Raw genomic sequence first — 19,396 nt, forward strand, 5'->3', positions numbered from 1 at the left:
TCATTATACATTTTCGGAGTTTTGTATCATTATCTTTTCAAATATAATATTAAAAAGAACACATTTATTCTTGGACAAAGACTTCAGTAAGACTAGTTATTTTAACATAGAAGTTAACGGTTATAAGTCAGAACTTTATACAGCTGAAATAAATAGGCATGTTCGATTATATATAAACTACACGTATATACTGCTATTTAATAAAACAACAAACAATTTAAATTGGCTTTATAATATTTTTGCTGTAACACACAATGAGTGAATAATTTGTTAAGGCTAAGTACGTGCAGTTACTACATCACAAGTCGATTACTTTTTTTTTGTTAAATATTTTTGGTTAAATACAATCATGAAACATTTAATATCAACAAGACTTATATTTAAGGCGTGTATATAGGATCATTTGCATTTATCCCCAAACTTAAACCAAAACTTACTTGGATTAAAGATCGTACTGGTACTAAACACCCTATGAAACTATTCCGTCTGGCTTGCTGTCTTTAGAAGAAATCAAGAAATGTAAGTGATTAAACGATCAGTCAACTAGCTAATTTGTGGAATTATAGAGCGTTATAGACGAAATCGTGTTTCGCGATCAAAAGGTATAGTGCATGGGTTTTTCCTTGTTTTCTCGAAAAGTGATGATATCCACTGAGCTGATGAAACTTCAACAGGTTAGGTTTTGAACGCATGTTCTTTGGATTCTGAGTGGTGTTATCGTTGGAAACGAACAAAATGCATGAAAAGCGAATGATCCTACATGCCTTTCATAAAGACAAGATTAATACATCATTACCTATAATTATATATATATGTCTATTTATCACATTCAAAAAGGCCCCTTGAAAAGACCGGGGACGAATTACATGGAGCTACTGGGCACAGCAATTTGTTTAGCAAAAAAAGTTTTAAGCAGAGACGGTTTACCAGCCAAAATCGCAAACAATCTATATGGCTCGTGCCTGGTTCTCGTTAGACAAATAAATCTGTCAAATACAGCAATACAATTTTCTTAGCAGCTCATGAAAAGTTTGGTGCAGCTCGTACTATAAGCCAAAGATTACAACCCATTCACCTATCATTTTATTTATGTCTACCTCCACACTGAGTAAACAGTGTTTAAACGTCGGTGAAGGGCAAAACCTATAATTATATTTATATCTACCTCCAGTTTGCCAGTCGTTATCCAAGGATCCCGGTCCCTCAAATGTAGGGACCGGTAGCGGGCAACGAATCCTGGAGGAATTCCTTCCTGTGTATGTTAATTAACCTAGGTCTGAATCCCGCCCTGTAGATACATCACAACGATAATGACAAGCGGGAACCAGCCTTGAGCCTTGGCTATCATTGATGCGCAGTTTGTGTGATGACGAGTTTCAATTTCGCTGAATTTGAAGGTGTCTCTGGCAGTGGCGTAGCCAGGAATTTTTCAGTGTGGGGGGGGGGGGGGGGCCGCCGGGGCTTGAACATTTTATGGGGGGGGGGGCGTCATGTAGATCAATGATAATTTTTTTAGAAACTCAAAATCTCAGTGGGGGGGGGCGACTGGGGGGCGACAAGGTTTCGTGGGGGGCTGTCGTCGCCCCCCCCCCCCCACACGCCCCCCCCCCGTGGCTTCGCCACTGGTCTCTGGCAACTATAGAGGGGCACTGCTTTTCAGTGGGGGGGGGGGGGGGGGGCTGGGGGCTTGAACATTTCATGGGGGGGGGGGGGCGTCATGTAGATCAATGATAATTTTTTTAGAAACTCAAAATCTCAGTGGGGTGGGGGGGGGGGGGCGACTCGGGGGCGACAAGGTTTCATGGGGGGCTGTTGTCGCCCCCCCCCCCCCCCCCCCCACGGCCCCCCCCCCCCCCGTGGCTTCGCCACTGGTCTCTGGCAACTATAGAGGGGCACTGCTTTTCAGTATTTGAAACCTATGCAGTTAAAATGCTTGAAACTTGCCTTCGTGCAGACATATGGCGATTTTGCCTACTGGTAAGAGTTTCCGATAGCCATGACACTCAGTGTCGTCCATGCGCACGACTTTTGCAAAAAAAAATTAAAATCATACTGCGCACGCGCAACGGTGATCCAATCAAAGGATTTACATGAAAATACTAGTCCACATGGACACTAGCTGGCCAGTCGCGATACCTGGTTTTATGGCAAGCGCGGCCTGGTCGCCGCGGCAGTACTACGGAGGGCGCTATCGACAAGATGAATCAAGTCACGCCGATACTACGAAAAAAATTGCAGGTGCGGTTTATTCAAGCATCATGCTATGGGGTACATGTGTATGATTATTTTTTTTTTAGTTTCGACTGTGCCGAAGTTCCAGACTGGATTTCATTCATCTTTTTGATATAGCGACCTCTGCCGCCGCAGTCGCATATAAATGTAAATGAGAATAACTCTTTTAAGTTTATTTTAAAAAAAAATGTGTGTCCCAAAAGACATTTTCGTCTCCTATTGAAGTTTAAGAGTTTACCCAAAATAATGACTGCCCCAAATTATTTCATAGGCTCTAAATTTTCATCATTGCACGAGTGCTCCGAGTTCCACCAGTCCACATGTATTTTAGATTTTTGGAAGTGAGAGGTCCAAGTTTGGCACGATACTTCTTTCACGTCATGCGATTTTTCAGTTTTCCATAAATTGAGATGCTAGTAACAATTTTACAAAAGCCTTTTTTGAGGGTGATTTTCTTAAGAAATCAATGTCCCTAAAATAATTTCAAAAACTCCGACTTTTAGTTTTACACGCTCATTTTCCTATTCGTGGGGTCCGGAAGCGCGCCACCTGACGGGGTCAACTTTCAGGCTCTTTTCCCCCGCAGCAGTTAACCGTCTACCGAAAAAGGCGAAGTTTTCCCGATGATTTCCAAGCGCATGCAGACCGCCGTCTGCCACTTTATGGGCGTGATGCGAAGGTGCCCGAGGTGGATGTAGTCCCGCGACGCTGATTGAAACGGCACGTGGACCGCTGTTTCGCCGGACTTAGAGGAATCGAACTATGATAAGAAGAAAAAAATAGTAAAGACACTGAATTATCCATTATGCGGGCAAATCGTGTTCCTTTACACGAATTAATCTCAAGATATTCTTTGTCGGTAGCTTAACTATAGTGAGGGTTTGCGGTAACACCATGTTCTTACTCGACGTTCCGATCATAATGCTCTGATCATCTTCATGTTGTATGTCTTGAAGACGATCAGAGCACACTGATCGGAACGGTGAGTTTTACTGCATCCAACCGGTTCTTTTCAGAGACCGCACATCTTCTCAACTGAGATGTATGTTTTCGTCTGCAGCCTATAGTAAAGTCATTTTACGCATGCTTGAAACATATTACGTGATTGAATAATATGTCACGTGATTTGAAACGCTTCATGATTTAGGTTCCAAACGTTTCCTTATATGGACTGTGACCTCACACGTGACTTTATAGGCTAAACATGCGCAATGCAACCAATAGTTCCGAGTTTATCTTGAGTCCGAATTTCACATGTCCAGGAAAAAATGTCACTCAGAAGGATATTTTTTACCTTTGTTATAAATCCTGTGTCTTCTTTAATTTTGCTCCATAACTGCGAAGTATCATCTGCGTAAGACACGATAAAATTGGTCACGAACATGTCGCTGGAGGGGCGCCCCTGGACAATCACGCCATACACGTCTGCTTGGTGCGACAAAAACACCCGGATCCACGGCAATGGATCATCCAACTGAAACGTCCGCGCACACCAGGATTCTGCGATAAAATTGGCAATAAAAATGTGTTCAGCATAAGAGGAAACAAGTGCGATTGCACAATAGTCTCTGACAAAAAAAATATGCGACGCCGATGATGGCACATGGCACACCACTTTTTGGGTCAATTTTGGGAACATTATCCTCCTTCTGGAAACCGTCCAACCACTACAGAAAATACCACGTGACTACATTACTGCACATTGTTATTTTGCCTCCATTTACAAACTTTTTATAAACGTGTCTTTTCATAAACTAAAACTGTCTTACTTGCACCATTCAAACGGGCTAGCCCAGGGCCATAGTTTTCATCGTCTGAGTTTAAGACGCTGCTGGCGCCGATATGATCGTCTGGTATAGTGCCATCTTCCATGCCAAGTGGGGCGCAACCACCGCAATCTGCAGAGGAAATGAATGTAAAAAAACAGAGTTTCGATCCTTAACCGTATGACTTTTGTATTCATTGTTTAAATAATACTAATTAATTTGTGACTTTCTTTTTGTGTTGAGATAGAAATTGTTTCATTATACAATGTACTTTAATTCTTTTAAACATTCTATTCTGAAATACACTAGCCTTCGAACTTTGGTTTATCTCGGGATTCCGTGCCGGCCATATTCAAATTGAGAGGCTGGGAAACAGTGGGCAGCTTCAATTTTAGCCTTTCGCCAAGGCCATCGTGACCTAACTTGCCAGCATTTGACAAAGCGGCGAAGCTGTGAAGCGACTAGAGCGGGAGACCACACACGCGAGTGGCGAAGCGTGCTGACTTAATCTTTGCTCATGTCGCTTCGTACTTTCGCAGCTCCGCCACAACTAGCCACGATGACCTTGTCGAAAGGCTACTTCAATGTGTGCACTGTGCATGCACAGCTCGCGAGCGCCATGAGCAATCCCGATATTTATCAGAGCTAAATACCTATGATAGAAACGTTGAAAAGGCACGTCCCCATGTTGCGCACACTGTCGTATGCTTCACACCACACGGTCGTGACCCCCTTGTAGAACCCGTCCCCAGGGCCAACGACTAATCCCAGATCGTTCACGCACGTGATTTCGGAGCTGGGTATTTCCCCGTCCAGGTTGTCTACGGCCGTTGGGGGCGCCCAATCGGGCTTGGCTTGGGCTTCTCCTCCATTGGTATAGCTCCATACGGCATTGGGGCACGTGACCGTTGGAGCCTCAAAATCAGGAGAAGGCTGCGATACTCCTACAACTGGAAAGAGTGTTCTACTCAATAATGTTTAACAAATGTCTCAAAGAGTTTCACCTGCAAAAAAGATGTTATTTTTAACTTACTTTTCTAGCAATATAATAAAAGTCATCCACTTCTGAATAAGACATTGAACAAAACAATCCACAGACAATCAAAACTCAAATCTGACAATAGTAAGTGAATAATTTCTTCACAAATTTCGAATTATTGGCTGCCAGACAATAATTATCGTGACGTCAAAAGAGTTACCTTCGGGCACGTCTTGTGATCCGAGGACAAGAACGGTCGACATGGCTGCTGCACTTTCATCAAGTTCATACCCTTGTCCTTGGGAATTTGTACTCACCTGAAAAACAAAAGGGAATATGCCTACAAATTATTGCCCTTTGTTTATCATGGATAATAATCACGCGATAATTGCATTTTAATTCTCATTACTCAACTTAATGGTCAGTTTGATTAATTCGATCAATCATGTGTATTTTTTTTTTACAAGGCCATGTAATTAAGCTGTGAGTCTAGCTTTGACCAAGGCAGTATTAGCCGCGCATATTGCTGCTGCGCACCTGCCAGCAATATATTTTTTTTCTGCAACCAATCATAGACATTGACCTTAACCCTCGTGTTACGCCTATCCTCACATAATTTGTGGTGGTATTATAAGGTTCTAAATAAAAAAAAATCAAATCTGACAATAATATAATTACAATAGGTTGACTATCGCACTAAATATGTTTTTTTCTGTAACTTTTTTTGTTTGATGTGTTTGTTTGATGTATACAAACTTCTCATTCGGTCTACATTATTTTCTCACATCGTGCCAAAAGAATGGGCCTATCATAATGATTATAGATTAGAGATGTGTTCCCGGCCCGTGAGTGTTTTCGAGTTCCATCTCAAAAATAGATTCCTTTTCTAAACTACTTTTTTTCTAATGATATAGCCACAAAAGTTATTCACTTTTCAATGAGACATCGATCGAAAAAATCCTGGCGACGCCCATGTTTTCTAGTTTTGAAGTGTATACTATAATAGCATATTGTTTATTTATTTTAAGGTTAAAAAAAAACTTACTTGGACTGTTTCAGTCGTTGTTTCCATCGGTCCTTCCGTGTCACTTTCCAAGCCGCCGAAGTACAAGAAGCCTGATTTTTGCTGCAAACTTTCAGGGTTTTCCTCGGCCCTTGCGCCGTTCATTTGGCACGTGCCATCGGTGTCGCCGTGATTGAACGACAAGCAGCGACGGTGGCGGTGACAGAGCACCATGCACCTGACCAGGGGCGTAGCGTGTAGGCTGAGGAACGTGTGCCCGACCAACGCCTGGTTCTCCCGGGCGACGTAGAGGGTCCCACTCGCCGCAACGCATGCTTGTCGTGCAGTGATTAGCACCGTGAGAATTAACAACCCCAAACCCTCCATGGCAGGCAACACCAATTTCAAGAAAACGCGAGATGCAACGAAGCACAGGACGAAATCTGTTCATTCACACAGCGCCCAGCGGCTAGCCTGTGGCAGTTTGTTGTACGTTGCTAGTTGTGTGGTACGTCTTCACTACCTTGCCGACTGATGAAAGGCGGCATCTTTCGCTTGCTGCACTATTTTAACGTTTAATACGGTGTGACCACGGTTATTAGTAAACGCGAGCGTTAATTAGGTACGACTGACAACCTTCATTTATCACGGGGTGGACGTGGCGCCACCTTCGTTGAAATATGGATAAAAAGGTTAGCAACTGAAGCCAACGTACTTTATATGTGTACGTTCTTATAGGACCATCCAAAATGGTGGCTGCGGGTGGCCAACTGCCCAATACATGTGTATAGCTCGCGCCCGAAAATGTCGGCTACATGGGCTATCCAATTCACAAAACGGTTTCAAACAATACACTACCAGTATCACTATCAAATAATGACAAAGCCCTTCAAATGCTTCTCTATGCTTCTCTAAATAACGGATTTAGGCCTGCACTATAACTTTAATAGACGTATCGGTGGGTGGGCGTGGACATCGGGGAATTCGTTTACATAGCCCTATTTTCTTGAAACTCAATGGTTCTTGAGTCTGGAGTGCTGAATGGTAATACATAGCAACTAATGAAATCTGCCGGTGTGCAAATGAATAGATGTTTTCATCGCATGACGTCACTCCGCCATCCATATATTGCCGTCATATTAAATAACGCTCGATGTCTTTAAACAAAAAAGTGCAGATGCGCGTATGCAGTCCGCCATCTTGGAATCTTTGTTATATTTTGTAGCTTTCCTGAAATAACCTAAGTCTGATACATGTACAGGAGAAATTCAATGGCCACTACGTTCTATATACCTGAGCTGGTCAAACTTTATGTTGACATGCAATTAACAAACTTTGGAAACAGTTAAAAATAGAACGACTTACGCTCAGTTTCTTCAATTTGTAGCAATCGTCAATCTGAAATTCCTGGGCCTATTTCCAACGACAGAGGGCGCTACCTTGCGACAGACAATACGAGCGCGTAGACGAGTTGGACACATGGCCATCATTACTGCTGACGCTTAACTACAAATGTAGAAGGCACAATCGTCATAGTGTCTGCACGAAACCAACTGTCAAGCATTAACTGCACACATGTAGGTTTCAAGTACTGAAAAGCAGTGCCCCTCATAGTTGCCAGAGACGCTTTCGAATTCAGTGAAAATCGAAACTCATCACCACCCCACAAACTTGTTGCCATTTTGCAATAGGCTGGTTCCACGCTTACATTATCGTTGTGATGTTTGTATTCAGGGACCGGGAATCATACCTGGTAGCATTATGGGTATATCTTCCTAGTCCTGCATCCAATTTCCATACATTACAAAGAAATGTTTCCTAATCTATTGCCCACTACCGGTCCCTTTATTCGAAGTCCGAAGGATAATCGGGACCGGGAACCAGTCTGTACGGAACCAACCTTGTCCCCAGGGGTTACTTAATTTCCAACCTCGCATCCAATAGAGAGGGAGAGCAGGTAGTGGTGGGAGCGCACTGCTCCACACCATGGGAACTTGGTAGACAATTGTTGGGTAAAAAACATCCTCAATTTCCGCTGGGGAGATTAAGAGGCCTCCAGGGTAGTGGAATCTACAATCCCGGCCAAAATGGTTGGGACACTTCCCTGAGCCTGCCACGGTTACCCACTCCCCCGCTCCCCCGGTCAACTTTGTTCTCTTCAGCTGATGGAGCACACACCGCGCAACGAGAGACATTGAACGGGGCCGGGGGTTGGGGGCCCAGCGAGAATTGGCCAGGATTGTAGATGTTATTTTGAATGGATTGTTCATTTTAGTTGCCTATAGCTGTCACTGAAAGCAGCTGGTGAAGTTGCATCGATAACAGTCTGATGAAGATCATCTCTTGCAATAAGAAAACATTTTGAAAAATGAAAAAACACCAATACAAACGGACAAGTGTTGACTCGAGATGGACTATTATTAGCCTCAAATAACTTTTATTTCACAGTAGTGGTTTAGGAATAATCCGGGAAAAGCAGAGTATTTTGGGTGGAATGGTGGACCAGAGCAACATTTCAAAAGAATTCAAAATAAACCCGGCTGTGAGAAATCCAAATATTTTCCATTGGTAACGAGCAAGATATCCAGCTTAAAAGTTTATCTTTTTGATGAATACTGCTAAAACTGATGAAAACATGCCTTAAACCCGACAACATACTTTAATGAATATTTAACTAGTTAATAATGGTAACCAAATTAAATGAGCGTACACAGAGAAAGTGGGCTTTGTCATGCAACAACATATAAAAAGAACACTTTAAATCATTATCAAACATACAAAGCAAATAACATTTTCATAAACAATATTAAATATATATATTTATATAATTTGATGTTGCAGTTTCAGAAATGCCACGTTAAAAACATTCGATCAAGTCAAACAAACAACCTAACAAACAAACAAACACCATGTATTTTTGTAATAAAAACTCACGCGAGCGTTCCATTGATAATTTGTTCTTAAAAATTCCACTCGCAAATATAACTGAGATTCGACTGGCCGTTTGGTGTAGACTTTATTCCAATCTGCAAGTTGCTGACTGGATAAGTCGTAAACATCACCCCCTGTACTGAAAAGCCTGGTTCAAGTTTGACACAACTGGTAAAGAGTTAAACATTCCAAAAGACAACAGTTTTATTATTACTGAAGTTTGGTGTTCCTCAGCATTTACAGCTAGTTTATGCCTCACACAAACAGACAGCCTTGAATTAAGGCTACCGATGTTGCCCCCCCCCCCCCGATTTCCAAAAAAAATATATGCCTGTTCAACGATATATTGTCAGCGCATTGTTGGAGAAAATGAGTAGGCCAACTTGCAGAATGAATGAGAAATCCAACCCAAAAATCCCGACATCTATTTCAAAATGCCCTTTTTTTCTGTAAATGGAATGGGTATGTGTAAAAATATCAACAAGCAAAACCAAATGTGAATAAGACGTCAACAAAATAATACAAACAATGACATGAAGCGGTCTGCTAAAGCAAAAGTCTAAAGCTGCAACAACACAACTACTGAGTTATCTTTGGTATTGCAATTAGTTTTTCACAATCATAAATATAAGTATATGTTTATCGGGAACGGATTTTATCATCAATTTTTTTCTTTTTCATACATCGAAGCAACTTTTCATGAACTAAATGGAACATGCACACAGAAAACTCGGAAGTCTGTATGATTGCAAGCTTATACATCTTGGTACACTGCGAATGATAGGTTGGTGTTTCTTCTAAGTTTCACCAGAAAAGCTTCTAAATGTGAAGTAAAGTCTGTGATAAGCCACACCTCAACCCAAAATGTCTTTTTGGGGGTTGAAAATAAACACAACATTTGTTTTCAAAACAACGCTTGATTCATTTCAGAGCTAATTACTATTGATCAACCTCACTTTCTTCATTCGAAAGTTCTTCAAAAAATCTCTGAGCAAATTTTGCCTCGCAGTTCGGTTTCTGGCTAATTCCAAAATCGGTTGCCAATATTCACGAAGCTATTTCGTCGGCCTAAAACCAACATTTGTCACTTGCTTCGCAACAGAGAATCAATCTGTTCAGCAATCGACATCAGTAAAATATTTCAGCTCGGTGAATGTTGGTGTTTTTAGCCCAGAAAATACAGCACGTGGTGACAGCATCGAGACCCTTCCCATTAATGTTGGTTTTCCGTTACAAACCATAAAAAGAAAAAAAAAACCAATCTGCAGCGCAATTTTACATCCAATTCCCAAAGTAGCTACATTACGCAGACGCCAAAAAATAATACTTAACCCGACTCGACCCTAAAAACCAAATGTTTTGTTCATTCAGCTTGTCAAATCGATCACAACCACTTTTTTTTTTATCAAAAAGAACCAACGCTTACGATTTCAAACAGCTGCACCACTTTTAAAATTAATCAGTTTTCTTGAAATCAAGCATTTTGGCAATAAATAAACCTTCAACTTCAATGCTCCGCCCCCCCCCCCCAATTTCTCTTGCCTATAAACACTCAACGCAATGCTGATTGTAACCACGGTAACAATGGGTATAAATAGATCCCCTATACATGAAATCTGCATGCAGAAACACTGTACACCTATATACAAACAAATAATACATGTTTATATGCACCATTCGACGGAAAAAAAATAATCTGATTCATTATTCAAAAAAAAAATGACTTCTTATTTTTTGACAGAAAATACTGATGGCAAAATGATCTTCAACAGAGAAATTTCCCCGAATGTCTTCAAAAACTTGGGGTTGTCACAGCCCTACTTCAAATATTTGAACTTCACTGCTTGAGAATTTTCAGTCAAAAAAAAGTAACAAATTTCAAAACAAAAAGGCATTAAATGTAATAATCATCAAGAAACACCAACAGCAGTACAATGCTATTGACCGTTTACTTTGTACATGGACTGGCACTGATAAAACATACAACACTTGTGCTTGCAAGACTTCAATTACAATCATATTTGGGGAAACGTGGGGAATCACTTAGAACTGCAAAGCCAATTCAATTGTACAATGGTTACATTTGGAATTATCCAGACTTTTTTCCCACTTACGGGATATTTGCATATATACACAATTCCACATTTCAAGACAAATGACAGGAGATTTTCTCAAATATTAGAAATTTCCTTTCGTTTTTCATTTGGAAATCGTTAACCTAGGATTGATTAGTCATTGTTAAGCTTTTTCACACCAACGAGCTTGTATTACGGCTTTCTTACATAATTTTTTTCTATTTATTTGGATTTTGTTAACACAGGAAGTGATAATCTACCAGGGGAACACAGAAAACTAAAACTAGCACAAGTCAAGACTTTATAATTTTTTCAACGATATCATCATTTAGAGTGCCAGTTTTCTTGTTTTTTTTTCAATTCAACAATGTACAGACATTCAACACTGACTCTACAGCTGACCGTTGTTCCTTTTTTGGTTTGACCAAGGTAAAGGAACACCGACTATGTACAAGCACACACACACAAACTCATATTTATTTAAATTTGCGATTCATTTTTTTTCTTTCGTAGTCACAAAGAGTCCCAGATAGATTGCTAAGCCTGCAGTGGTATGGCAAAGCACAGACAGAACACGATAATACTCAGTTAAAATGGGCAAATATGAATCCTTTGGTCTAAACAGTACCGGTATATATTCCAACTAATGCCCCGTTTGTGAAAACACGATTTATCGTGGAACTGTTGTAATTATGTACACAAATACCATCTACTCTGCCACGCCAACTGCAAGCTTTACAACTACATATCCAAGAAGAAGCACCAAGGAAGATCTATACATGTTTTTTTTCCAAAACCCTTACTAAAACCTGTTTGGTTTGTAAGCAGCCGTTGACCCTGCAGAGGGAGGAATAAAACGCTCAGGCTTTTTAAAACTACTGAACACAGTATTGCTTTTCAGGCAGGTTTATGTTTGATCTGCTGCTTCCACTGGATTGAGAAGGGCAGATAAGCTACCCCTTCAGGATTGACAAGGGCAGATATGCTGCCGCCTCTGGGTTAAGAAGGGCAGATATGCTGCCCCGCTGGAGTAAGAAGGGCAGCAATTACTCAGCTGTGTTGTGGAAGGTTTTCATAGACTTTGATTGGGCGGCGGGTGGCAGTAGTCTTGTTCTGCGTTGGACCGGGTCATCTTGTGTAGAGCCACATGACGGCGCGCAGGCTGTACAGGAGGCTAGCCTGCATCTTGGCCTCCAGCACCATCAGATTCACATGCACCTATAAGCAGGAATCACAATCAATTAAAAAATCGGTCTTGAAATCAGACATCACTTAACTGTACACCGCATTTTGTCCCAATGAAAAGGGAAATGCCTAGTCTCATTTTGTACTGTCGCTGTATTTATAATGAGTGTGGAAATGTATCACTATACAGCAGCTCAACTCCTTACAAATAACCACATTTTGTAATGAAAATGTCGGGGGGGGGGGGGGGTGTTCAATGTAGAAAAACATTGTAAAGCATATATTTTGGTGAGTGAAAACCAAAAATCAGTTGAGAACCAGTGATGAGGAATCTATACGTATGCATGACATTTTAAATGGTATCCTGTTTTTTTTGCTGGGCAAACTTTGTGAGTTGAGTAAGTTCCTGTGCTTAACCCTTTGGTCGTTGTACCGCCCAAAACCGCCCTGCATATTACTCACTGCACCGCCCAAAACCGCCCTGCTTATTACTCACTGTAACGCCCAAAACCGGCCTGCATATTACTCACTGTAGTGCCTGAAACGGCCCAAGCACTTTATGGTATTAATACTTCACTGAATAAACACAATGTAATACACTGTAGTACAGGGCCCGATTTCATAGCGCTGCTTAACAGTAAGCAGAAAAGTTGTGCTTACTATAACAGAAAATCCTGCTGCTGCTTAAGTAAAATTTCATGCTAACGCTTGCGCGCACATGGAGATTTCTATTGTTACGTCACTGATTTAAGCAAAGTTTTCTTCTGGGGTTAAGCGTGCTTTTGCTGTGCTTACTGCTTAACGGTCCCTATGAAATAGATGGAGGCTCGGTAAGCACAAAGTCGGCTGTTAAGCAACGCTATGAAATTGGGCCCTGGTTCTAATGGGTTACCAAGCTGAATCAGAAATTGAGGTTCCAGATTTTGATAAGTACCTTTTCTTAATACACTGTAGTTCAGGTACTAATGGGTTACCAAGCTGAATCAGAAATTGAGGTTCCAGATTTTGATAAGTAGCTTTTCTTAATACACTGTAGTTCAGGTACTAATGGGTTACCAAGCTGAATCAGAAATTGAGGTTCCAGATTTTGATAAGTAGCTTTTCTTAATACACTGTAGTTCAGGTACTAATGGGTTACCAAGCTCAATCAGAAATTGAGGTTCCAGATTTTGGTAAGTACCTTTTCTTAATACACTGTAGTTCAGGTACTAATGGGCTACCAAGCTGAATCAGAAATTGAGGTTCCAGATTTTGATAAGTACCTTTTCTTAATACACTGTAGTTCAGGTACTAATGGGTTACCAAGCTGAATCAGAAATTGAGGTTCCAGATTTTGATAAGTACCTTTTCTTAATACACTGGAGTTCAGGTACTAATGGGTTACCAAGCTGAATCAGAAATTGAGGTTCCAGATTTTGATAAGTACCTTTTCTTAATACACTGTAGTTCAGGTACTAATGGGCTACCAAGCTGAATCAGAAATTGAGGTTCCAGATTTTGATAAGTACCTTTTCTTAATACACTGTAGTTCAGGTACTAATGGGTTACCAAGCTGAATCAGAAATTGAGGTTCCAGATTTTGATAAGTACCTTTTCTTAATACACTGTAGTTCAGGTACTAATGGGTTACCAAGCTGAATCAGAAATTGAGGTTCCAGATTTTGATAAGTACCTTTTCTTAATACACTGTAGTTCAGGTACTAATGGGTTACCAAGCTGAATCAGAAATTGAGGTTCCAGATTTTGATAAGTAGCTTTTCTTAATACACTGTAGTTCAGGTACTAATGGGTTACCAAGCTGAATCAGAAATTGAGGTTCCAGATTTTGATAAGTAGCTTTTCTTAATACACTGTAGTTCAGGTACTAATGGGTTACCAAGCTCAATCAGAAATTGAGGTTCCAGATTTTGGTAAGTACCTTTTCTTAATACACTGTAGTTCAGGTACTAATGGGCTACCAAGCTGAATCAGAAATTGAGGTTCCAGATTTTGATAAGTACCTTTTCTTAATACACTGTAGTTCAGGTACTAATGGGTTACCAAGCTGAATCAGAAATTGAGGTTCCAGATTTTGATAAGTACCTTTTCTTAATACACTGGAGTTCAGGTACTAATGGGTTACCAAGCTGAATCAGAAATTGAGGTTCCAGATTTTGATAAGTACCTTTTCTTAATACACTGTAGTTCAGGTACTAATGGGTTACCAAGCTGAATCAGAAATTGAGGTTCCAGATTTTGATAAGTACCTTTTCTTAATACACTGTAGTTCAGGTACTAATGGGTTAGCAAGCTCAATCAGAAATTGAAGTTCCAGATTTTGGCAAGTACCTTTTCCGAGTGTTTGAAATCCCTCCAGAATGACTCGTAGTGACTGACGGTGACTTTCTCCGGGTAGCAGCACACCGTCTTGATGTAGGTCTTCAGGGCACGGTCCATCAGTGAGTTGACTTCGCCGTAATCGTAGTCGTCGTGCCGGATGCCGAAGAGCGAGTGGATGTAGTTCCAGATGGCTCGTCGTAAGAGGGACGTGTCGACTTGCTCCTTCTTGCCCATACTGAGCGGAGGACAAAATCAAATTGGGGAAAATGAATTGCATGATTAGAGTTGGTTAGGGCTCGTCTCCATTCATATCCGGGCCAAGCTCCGGACAAGTTGCGGACATTGTAACGGGTATAAGTTGCAGGATTCTAAACAACTTCCCTGCAATCTTCCCGCAATGACGGTATCAGTATTGGTGAGTCAAACATTGCTCATGAACATTTTCCCGGAACATGTCCGGGACAAATGCAGATTTTCTCCAGAACAAAGTGGATAATTCTACCCGCGACTTGTCCGGAATTCGTCCAGGATATGAAGTGAGACAGGCTTTAATTACGTTAGAAAAATGCATGTTGCAAAAAAACTGTTTTTTTTTTGTTTAACAAGGAACATAAATTTTGTGACTTACGTGTTGTAGGTCAGGCTATAGGCGAGCCTGAACTTGTCATCCAGCATAGGCGCCACGTCTGGGTAGTAACGATTCAATAACGAGAAGCCTTGGTCCTCCCAAGAATAATCCTATGAGAAAAAATATTAAAAAAATCATTGAGTGTCTTGCCTTATGCTTATAGACTATGTCAAACCTCAATACTATGTTTTGCCCTTCACCATCACCGGACGCAAAATATGCCTTAATGCCGGGGTCATGTGATGTCGACTTTCAGCAAACTGTTCTTTTATGCACTTGCGTGTATAGATCTTGAATTATGAGTGTGAACATTTACTTTTTAATGTTTTTTATAGGAAAGAGAACTCAAGAAAGATGCCTGTCTGTTGCCTGTTGGCATGACGACACAGGTGACAAGGCATTCCCTGTAAAAGACCCAAAAGTAGGCATTGACCATTCTACCGTATCGGACGAACATCCGACAACAAAAATCTCTGGGCATGCTTTGCTCTCACAAGCCATTAAAAATAATTTCAAAATCCCCAAATTCTGACAAGCTTTATCGCCTCAAACGTTGGACCTGACAGTAAATTTGTGTCAACTCTTGTCACAGATGACTAAAGTCATTACAATCCTTTTGCTAAGTCATACCCTCTCCACCTTCAGATCATGACTAAGTGTTCCCCTAACCTACTCCCACTCCGCCCCTAGTCCCTTACCCTCAAGGCTGTGGGAAGAAGCCCAGGTCAAGGGCAAGCGATTGTTGATGTTGATTCCCCGAAGGACCTAACCTTTACTCAGCGAATTCTCAAACTCTGCAATTTCGATTCCGGTTTCGTTTTTCCTTGTAAACACCCACATGATTCTGATTAACGCCAAGTCCCTCTTGGGACCGAATGGCCCAATTTTGCGAGTGACGCTGCAGATTGGGCCCAGGAAAACTTGACAGTCCCATAAAGTCACAAGTATCCGATTCCAACATGAAGCAGGGACAGTTTTTATCTCTTTATCAAAGTGACCTCCAGCGACAAAAAGCAAGAAATCCACAAATGTGAAGACATACAACACCAACATTAATGTTTTCGTAAAACTCCCTGTTTGCAACTTAACTGCACTTTTTTTTATATTCTATAAAAACGAGAATGAGTTTTAGAGCAGTGTGATTCGATGGTTACGGTGTCCAACTCTTACGTAATGGTACGTTGGTTTGAACCCCAACAGGAACATGATGCCTGTGTTCTTGGGCAAGACACTTTACTACAATTGCCTCTGTTGAGCACAATGGACCCCTGGTTACGTATCCGACTCATGTGCAATGGCACATGGGGTTGAGCCCTAACAGAAAAACAGTATGCTTGTGTTCTTAGGCAAGACACTTTACTACAATCGGCTGTGTTGAGCACCACGGACCACTGGCTACGGTGTCTCCGACTCATGTGCAATGGTACGTGGGTTCGAACCCAGGCCAGGCAACATTATGCTTGTGTTCTTGGGCAAGCCACTTTATTGCAAATGCCTGGTTGAGCACTACGGACCAATGGTTACGGCGTCTGACTCATGTGTGATGGTACGTGGGATCGAAACCCAGGCCAGGCAACATTATGCTCGTGTTCTTGGGCAAGACACTCTACTCCAATAGCCTCTCTCCGCCCAGAAATAAAGATAGCTTTAAGGCTAGAGACCAGACTGTGCCGATCTCACGCCGCTGCAGAAAACAGCTCTAATGGCCTGATGAACAGGGGTAATAATTGGGAACCATTTTGAAACTTTGGTCAAGAGTACATTTTAAGCACCAAATTGTTAAGAAAACAAGATTATCTTTTTTTCCGCACCTGTGCTTTGAACGTGGGTATCTGCGAGACCTCTCCTCGCTTGGCAAAGTCCTTGTACTTGAAGTCCGGCTCGATAAGGTAGTGGGACAGATCCGACGTGTCCTGGCAGGGATCGTCACAGGGTGGCGACACTGTAAGATAACAGATTCATTTATGAATTCAAACATCCCTCAAAATCTAGGACAATAATATTAATGGTACACAAATGATCTCTATGTCTGTATGTCAAAGCTCAGCCGAAAAATTTCAATTCAATGGAATTAGACCATCACTCGGGACTAAGTAAGTACGCCAGTGAAGGGCAAAACCCAATACTGTATTAGCATCATTCCGGCGCAGATTCATCAATACGGTAAGCTCGTCCCCTCCCAAGAAGTCCTCTCGTACCGTCCCAGCTACCGGCCCAGGAGCTGGTCCGGTTGCTAATCAGGAACTCCTCTATCCTGGGGTCTATTGTTTGCAAGTATTGACACATGTAATATATCCCAGAAGAAACCCGCTTGTGGTTTTCATCTCTCAGTGCGAAACAATAGAACACTTTCGTCGGCACAGATCAAAACCCCTACCATGTGGTTTCGCGCACAATGGGACCGTAAATTACCAAGGCGTTATGGAAGGATTTTATCTTTAATCCAGTAAGTCTGCTATTGTTCTGCTCTGGACGTTCTCTGAAGGGCAATAAATTGATGCGCCTGACTGACTTCAAAACTTCTGGTCAGACAGGACCATGCACCGGACGAGACTGGGCTGAAGACCGGACTGGCTTTGGACCGGATGGGGTACCGGGGGGCCCTTTTCATACCAGGGCTGAATGGTCACGGTCCCTAATGAAGTAACTTTTGAAGTAAGGCTAACAAATGCACGGATCGTTCTCGGACTCCGTATCTGAACTTACATTCCACATTCTGCTTCTCCACCTTCTCAAATTTTTTCAGTTTTTCTTCTTGGGTTTCGTCGGGCTCCGATTGCTCCTCCAGCTCCCTCAGTTTCTGCATCAGCGCCTCAATGTTGCTACTCGCTCCTTCCGATTCCTGCAAGAGAAGTCCCAAAATACAAACCAAAAATTAGGATCAGGGTTTCCAGCACTTTATGAAAACAACATTCCCTGAGTTGTCCTCGATATTTCCTTGAGAGATTTCCGGAATTCCATGAGAAATATTTGCACTTGAACGAGGCTGCTTTGAATTCAAGATGTGGTTGCAGCAAAGCTACTAAGATGCTGATAATACACAGGCAACTGGTTGACAAGCGAGGGCCTCCCTTCTCCCTGTATGCTACGTGTAGTCAGTCAACGGACACAAGTTGGACACATGGCACGAGACGCACATATGCCAAACTGGCGAAAACCTTTCCCTTCTGGGTCACTGTCAAATTCCCTAAGATTTTCCCGATTCTTGGTGTTTTTTCCCCAAATTCTCAAAAACTAATTTCAAAATTTTCCCCGATTTCAAGAGTGGTTACATGTACATTCAAATATCAGGCAATCTTAAAAATGGGCCAAGAACTACATTACAAACAAAAGGCAACGCTCACATCTGAATAGTTGTTGTTGGACGGACTGCTCGGGTCGTCACCAAGCGAGGGTGGTCTGCAGGTGTGTCCACCCTCCATGTCGATCTCCGGGTTGACCCCACAGCCGAAGACCATCCCGGCCAGGGAGCTGAAGTGGGTGGTCAGTACGATGGCCTGGACAAGCTCCGATAACGCCCAACTCGACGGACCCTTCAAAAGATCCTGAAGATGGAAGCAAAAAGCAAAGAATATTTAGGAAAAAAAACCCCTACAGATTGACATCAATGAACCTTCCTGCTTGTTTATCAAACGGTGCATATTGACTAATAAGATCAGCAGTTTCGGTCAGGTGACAGTCAGGTGACGATCAAGCTCAGTCACAAGCACTGTGATGATGTACACAAACCAAAAAAGGGCGGAGTTTACGGCCAAATTTGGAACGGCCCATTCTCAGAGATGGCTTGCTGTATATGAAGTCATCAGAATTTTACAAAATTTAAAAACTTATTTTGAAATTGAACAACAAATTTGACTGCAGTGGGGTTTGAACCTGTGACCTCTGGATTGCAGGTCCGGTGCTCTACCAACTGAGCTATCCAGCCCTATGTTGGCGGTTCCCCATTTAGTCAATGTATGTGGTCAAGGGGCGCTAGTCAGAAGCCATAAACCCATGTGCGTATGCCATGTAGCCAGGGAACATGCCCAAAGTCAAATAAAAAACAAAATATGACCCAAACCTTCTGAGATCCTTCCAAATCCATGTGCCAATGGTTAAGACAATCAAGCCTGCATTTTTTTTTTAATGACTGGCAAAACACTCCCAGCGGCAAAAGAAAAAACTCTTAAGCTGTTAAAATTTCTAGATGTGAAAACTCCGGATGTCATTAAAAAGTCATAACACCCCCACAAGCCATATTGCTATCATTTTCTAATTCTCTTCCGAGAAATACCGGTG

At 41.8% G+C, this 19,396-nt stretch overlaps 2 protein-coding genes across 3 annotated transcripts in view; both read right to left on the reverse strand.

Annotated features, from left to right (window-relative positions):
• Positions 1-2,121: 2,121 nt before the first annotated feature.
• On the reverse strand, positions 2,122-6,860 carry LOC119730638. Its single transcript, XM_038203626.1, has 6 exons — positions 6,023-6,860; positions 5,198-5,294; positions 4,652-4,948; positions 4,002-4,130; positions 3,527-3,732; positions 2,122-2,992 (listed from the first exon to the last, which is right to left on the reverse strand). The coding sequence occupies exons 1-6, from the start codon at positions 6,365-6,367 to the stop codon at positions 2,822-2,824; spliced, it is 1,245 nt and encodes a 414-aa protein (XP_038059554.1). The 5' UTR covers positions 6,368-6,860; the 3' UTR covers positions 2,122-2,821.
• Positions 6,861-8,392: 1,532 nt separating this feature from the next.
• Positions 8,393-19,396, reverse strand: part of LOC119729986 (sestrin-1-like) — a 42,269-nt gene continuing 31,265 nt past the window's right edge. For both annotated transcript variants that reach the window (XM_038202777.1, XM_038202778.1), the window contains 6 exons: positions 18,463-18,663; positions 17,825-17,960; positions 16,930-17,060; positions 15,119-15,228; positions 14,500-14,725; positions 8,393-12,204 (listed from right to left, as the gene is read on the reverse strand). In XM_038202777.1, coding sequence (XP_038058705.1) covers positions 12,115-12,204; positions 14,500-14,725; positions 15,119-15,228; positions 16,930-17,060; positions 17,825-17,960; positions 18,463-18,663 — 894 coding nt within the window. In that variant the 3' untranslated portion in view covers positions 8,393-12,114. The remainder of the gene's footprint in view (positions 12,205-14,499; positions 14,726-15,118; positions 15,229-16,929; positions 17,061-17,824; positions 17,961-18,462; positions 18,664-19,396) is intronic.

This window comes from Patiria miniata, unplaced genomic scaffold, assembly GCF_015706575.1.
Source record: "Patiria miniata isolate m_02_andy unplaced genomic scaffold, ASM1570657v1 HiC_scaffold_22, whole genome shotgun sequence".
Lineage (NCBI taxonomy): Eukaryota > Metazoa > Echinodermata > Asteroidea > Valvatida > Asterinidae > Patiria > Patiria miniata.

Bases quoted from the DNA above. Each gene is read 5' to 3' on its own strand.
- LOC119730638 (XM_038203626.1), bottom strand. From the start codon at position 6,367: ATGGAGGGTTTGGGGTTGTTAATTCTCACGGTGCTAATCACTGCACGA. The intron at 4,131-4,651 runs GTATTTAGCTCT...TTTCCTCTGCAG, and splicing joins TTTCAACGTTTCTATCATAG to ATTGCGGTGGTTGCGCCCCA. The intron at 3,733-4,001 runs GTAAGACAGTTT...ATTTTATCGCAG, and splicing joins AGCCCGTTTGAATGGTGCAA to AATCCTGGTGTGCGCGGACG.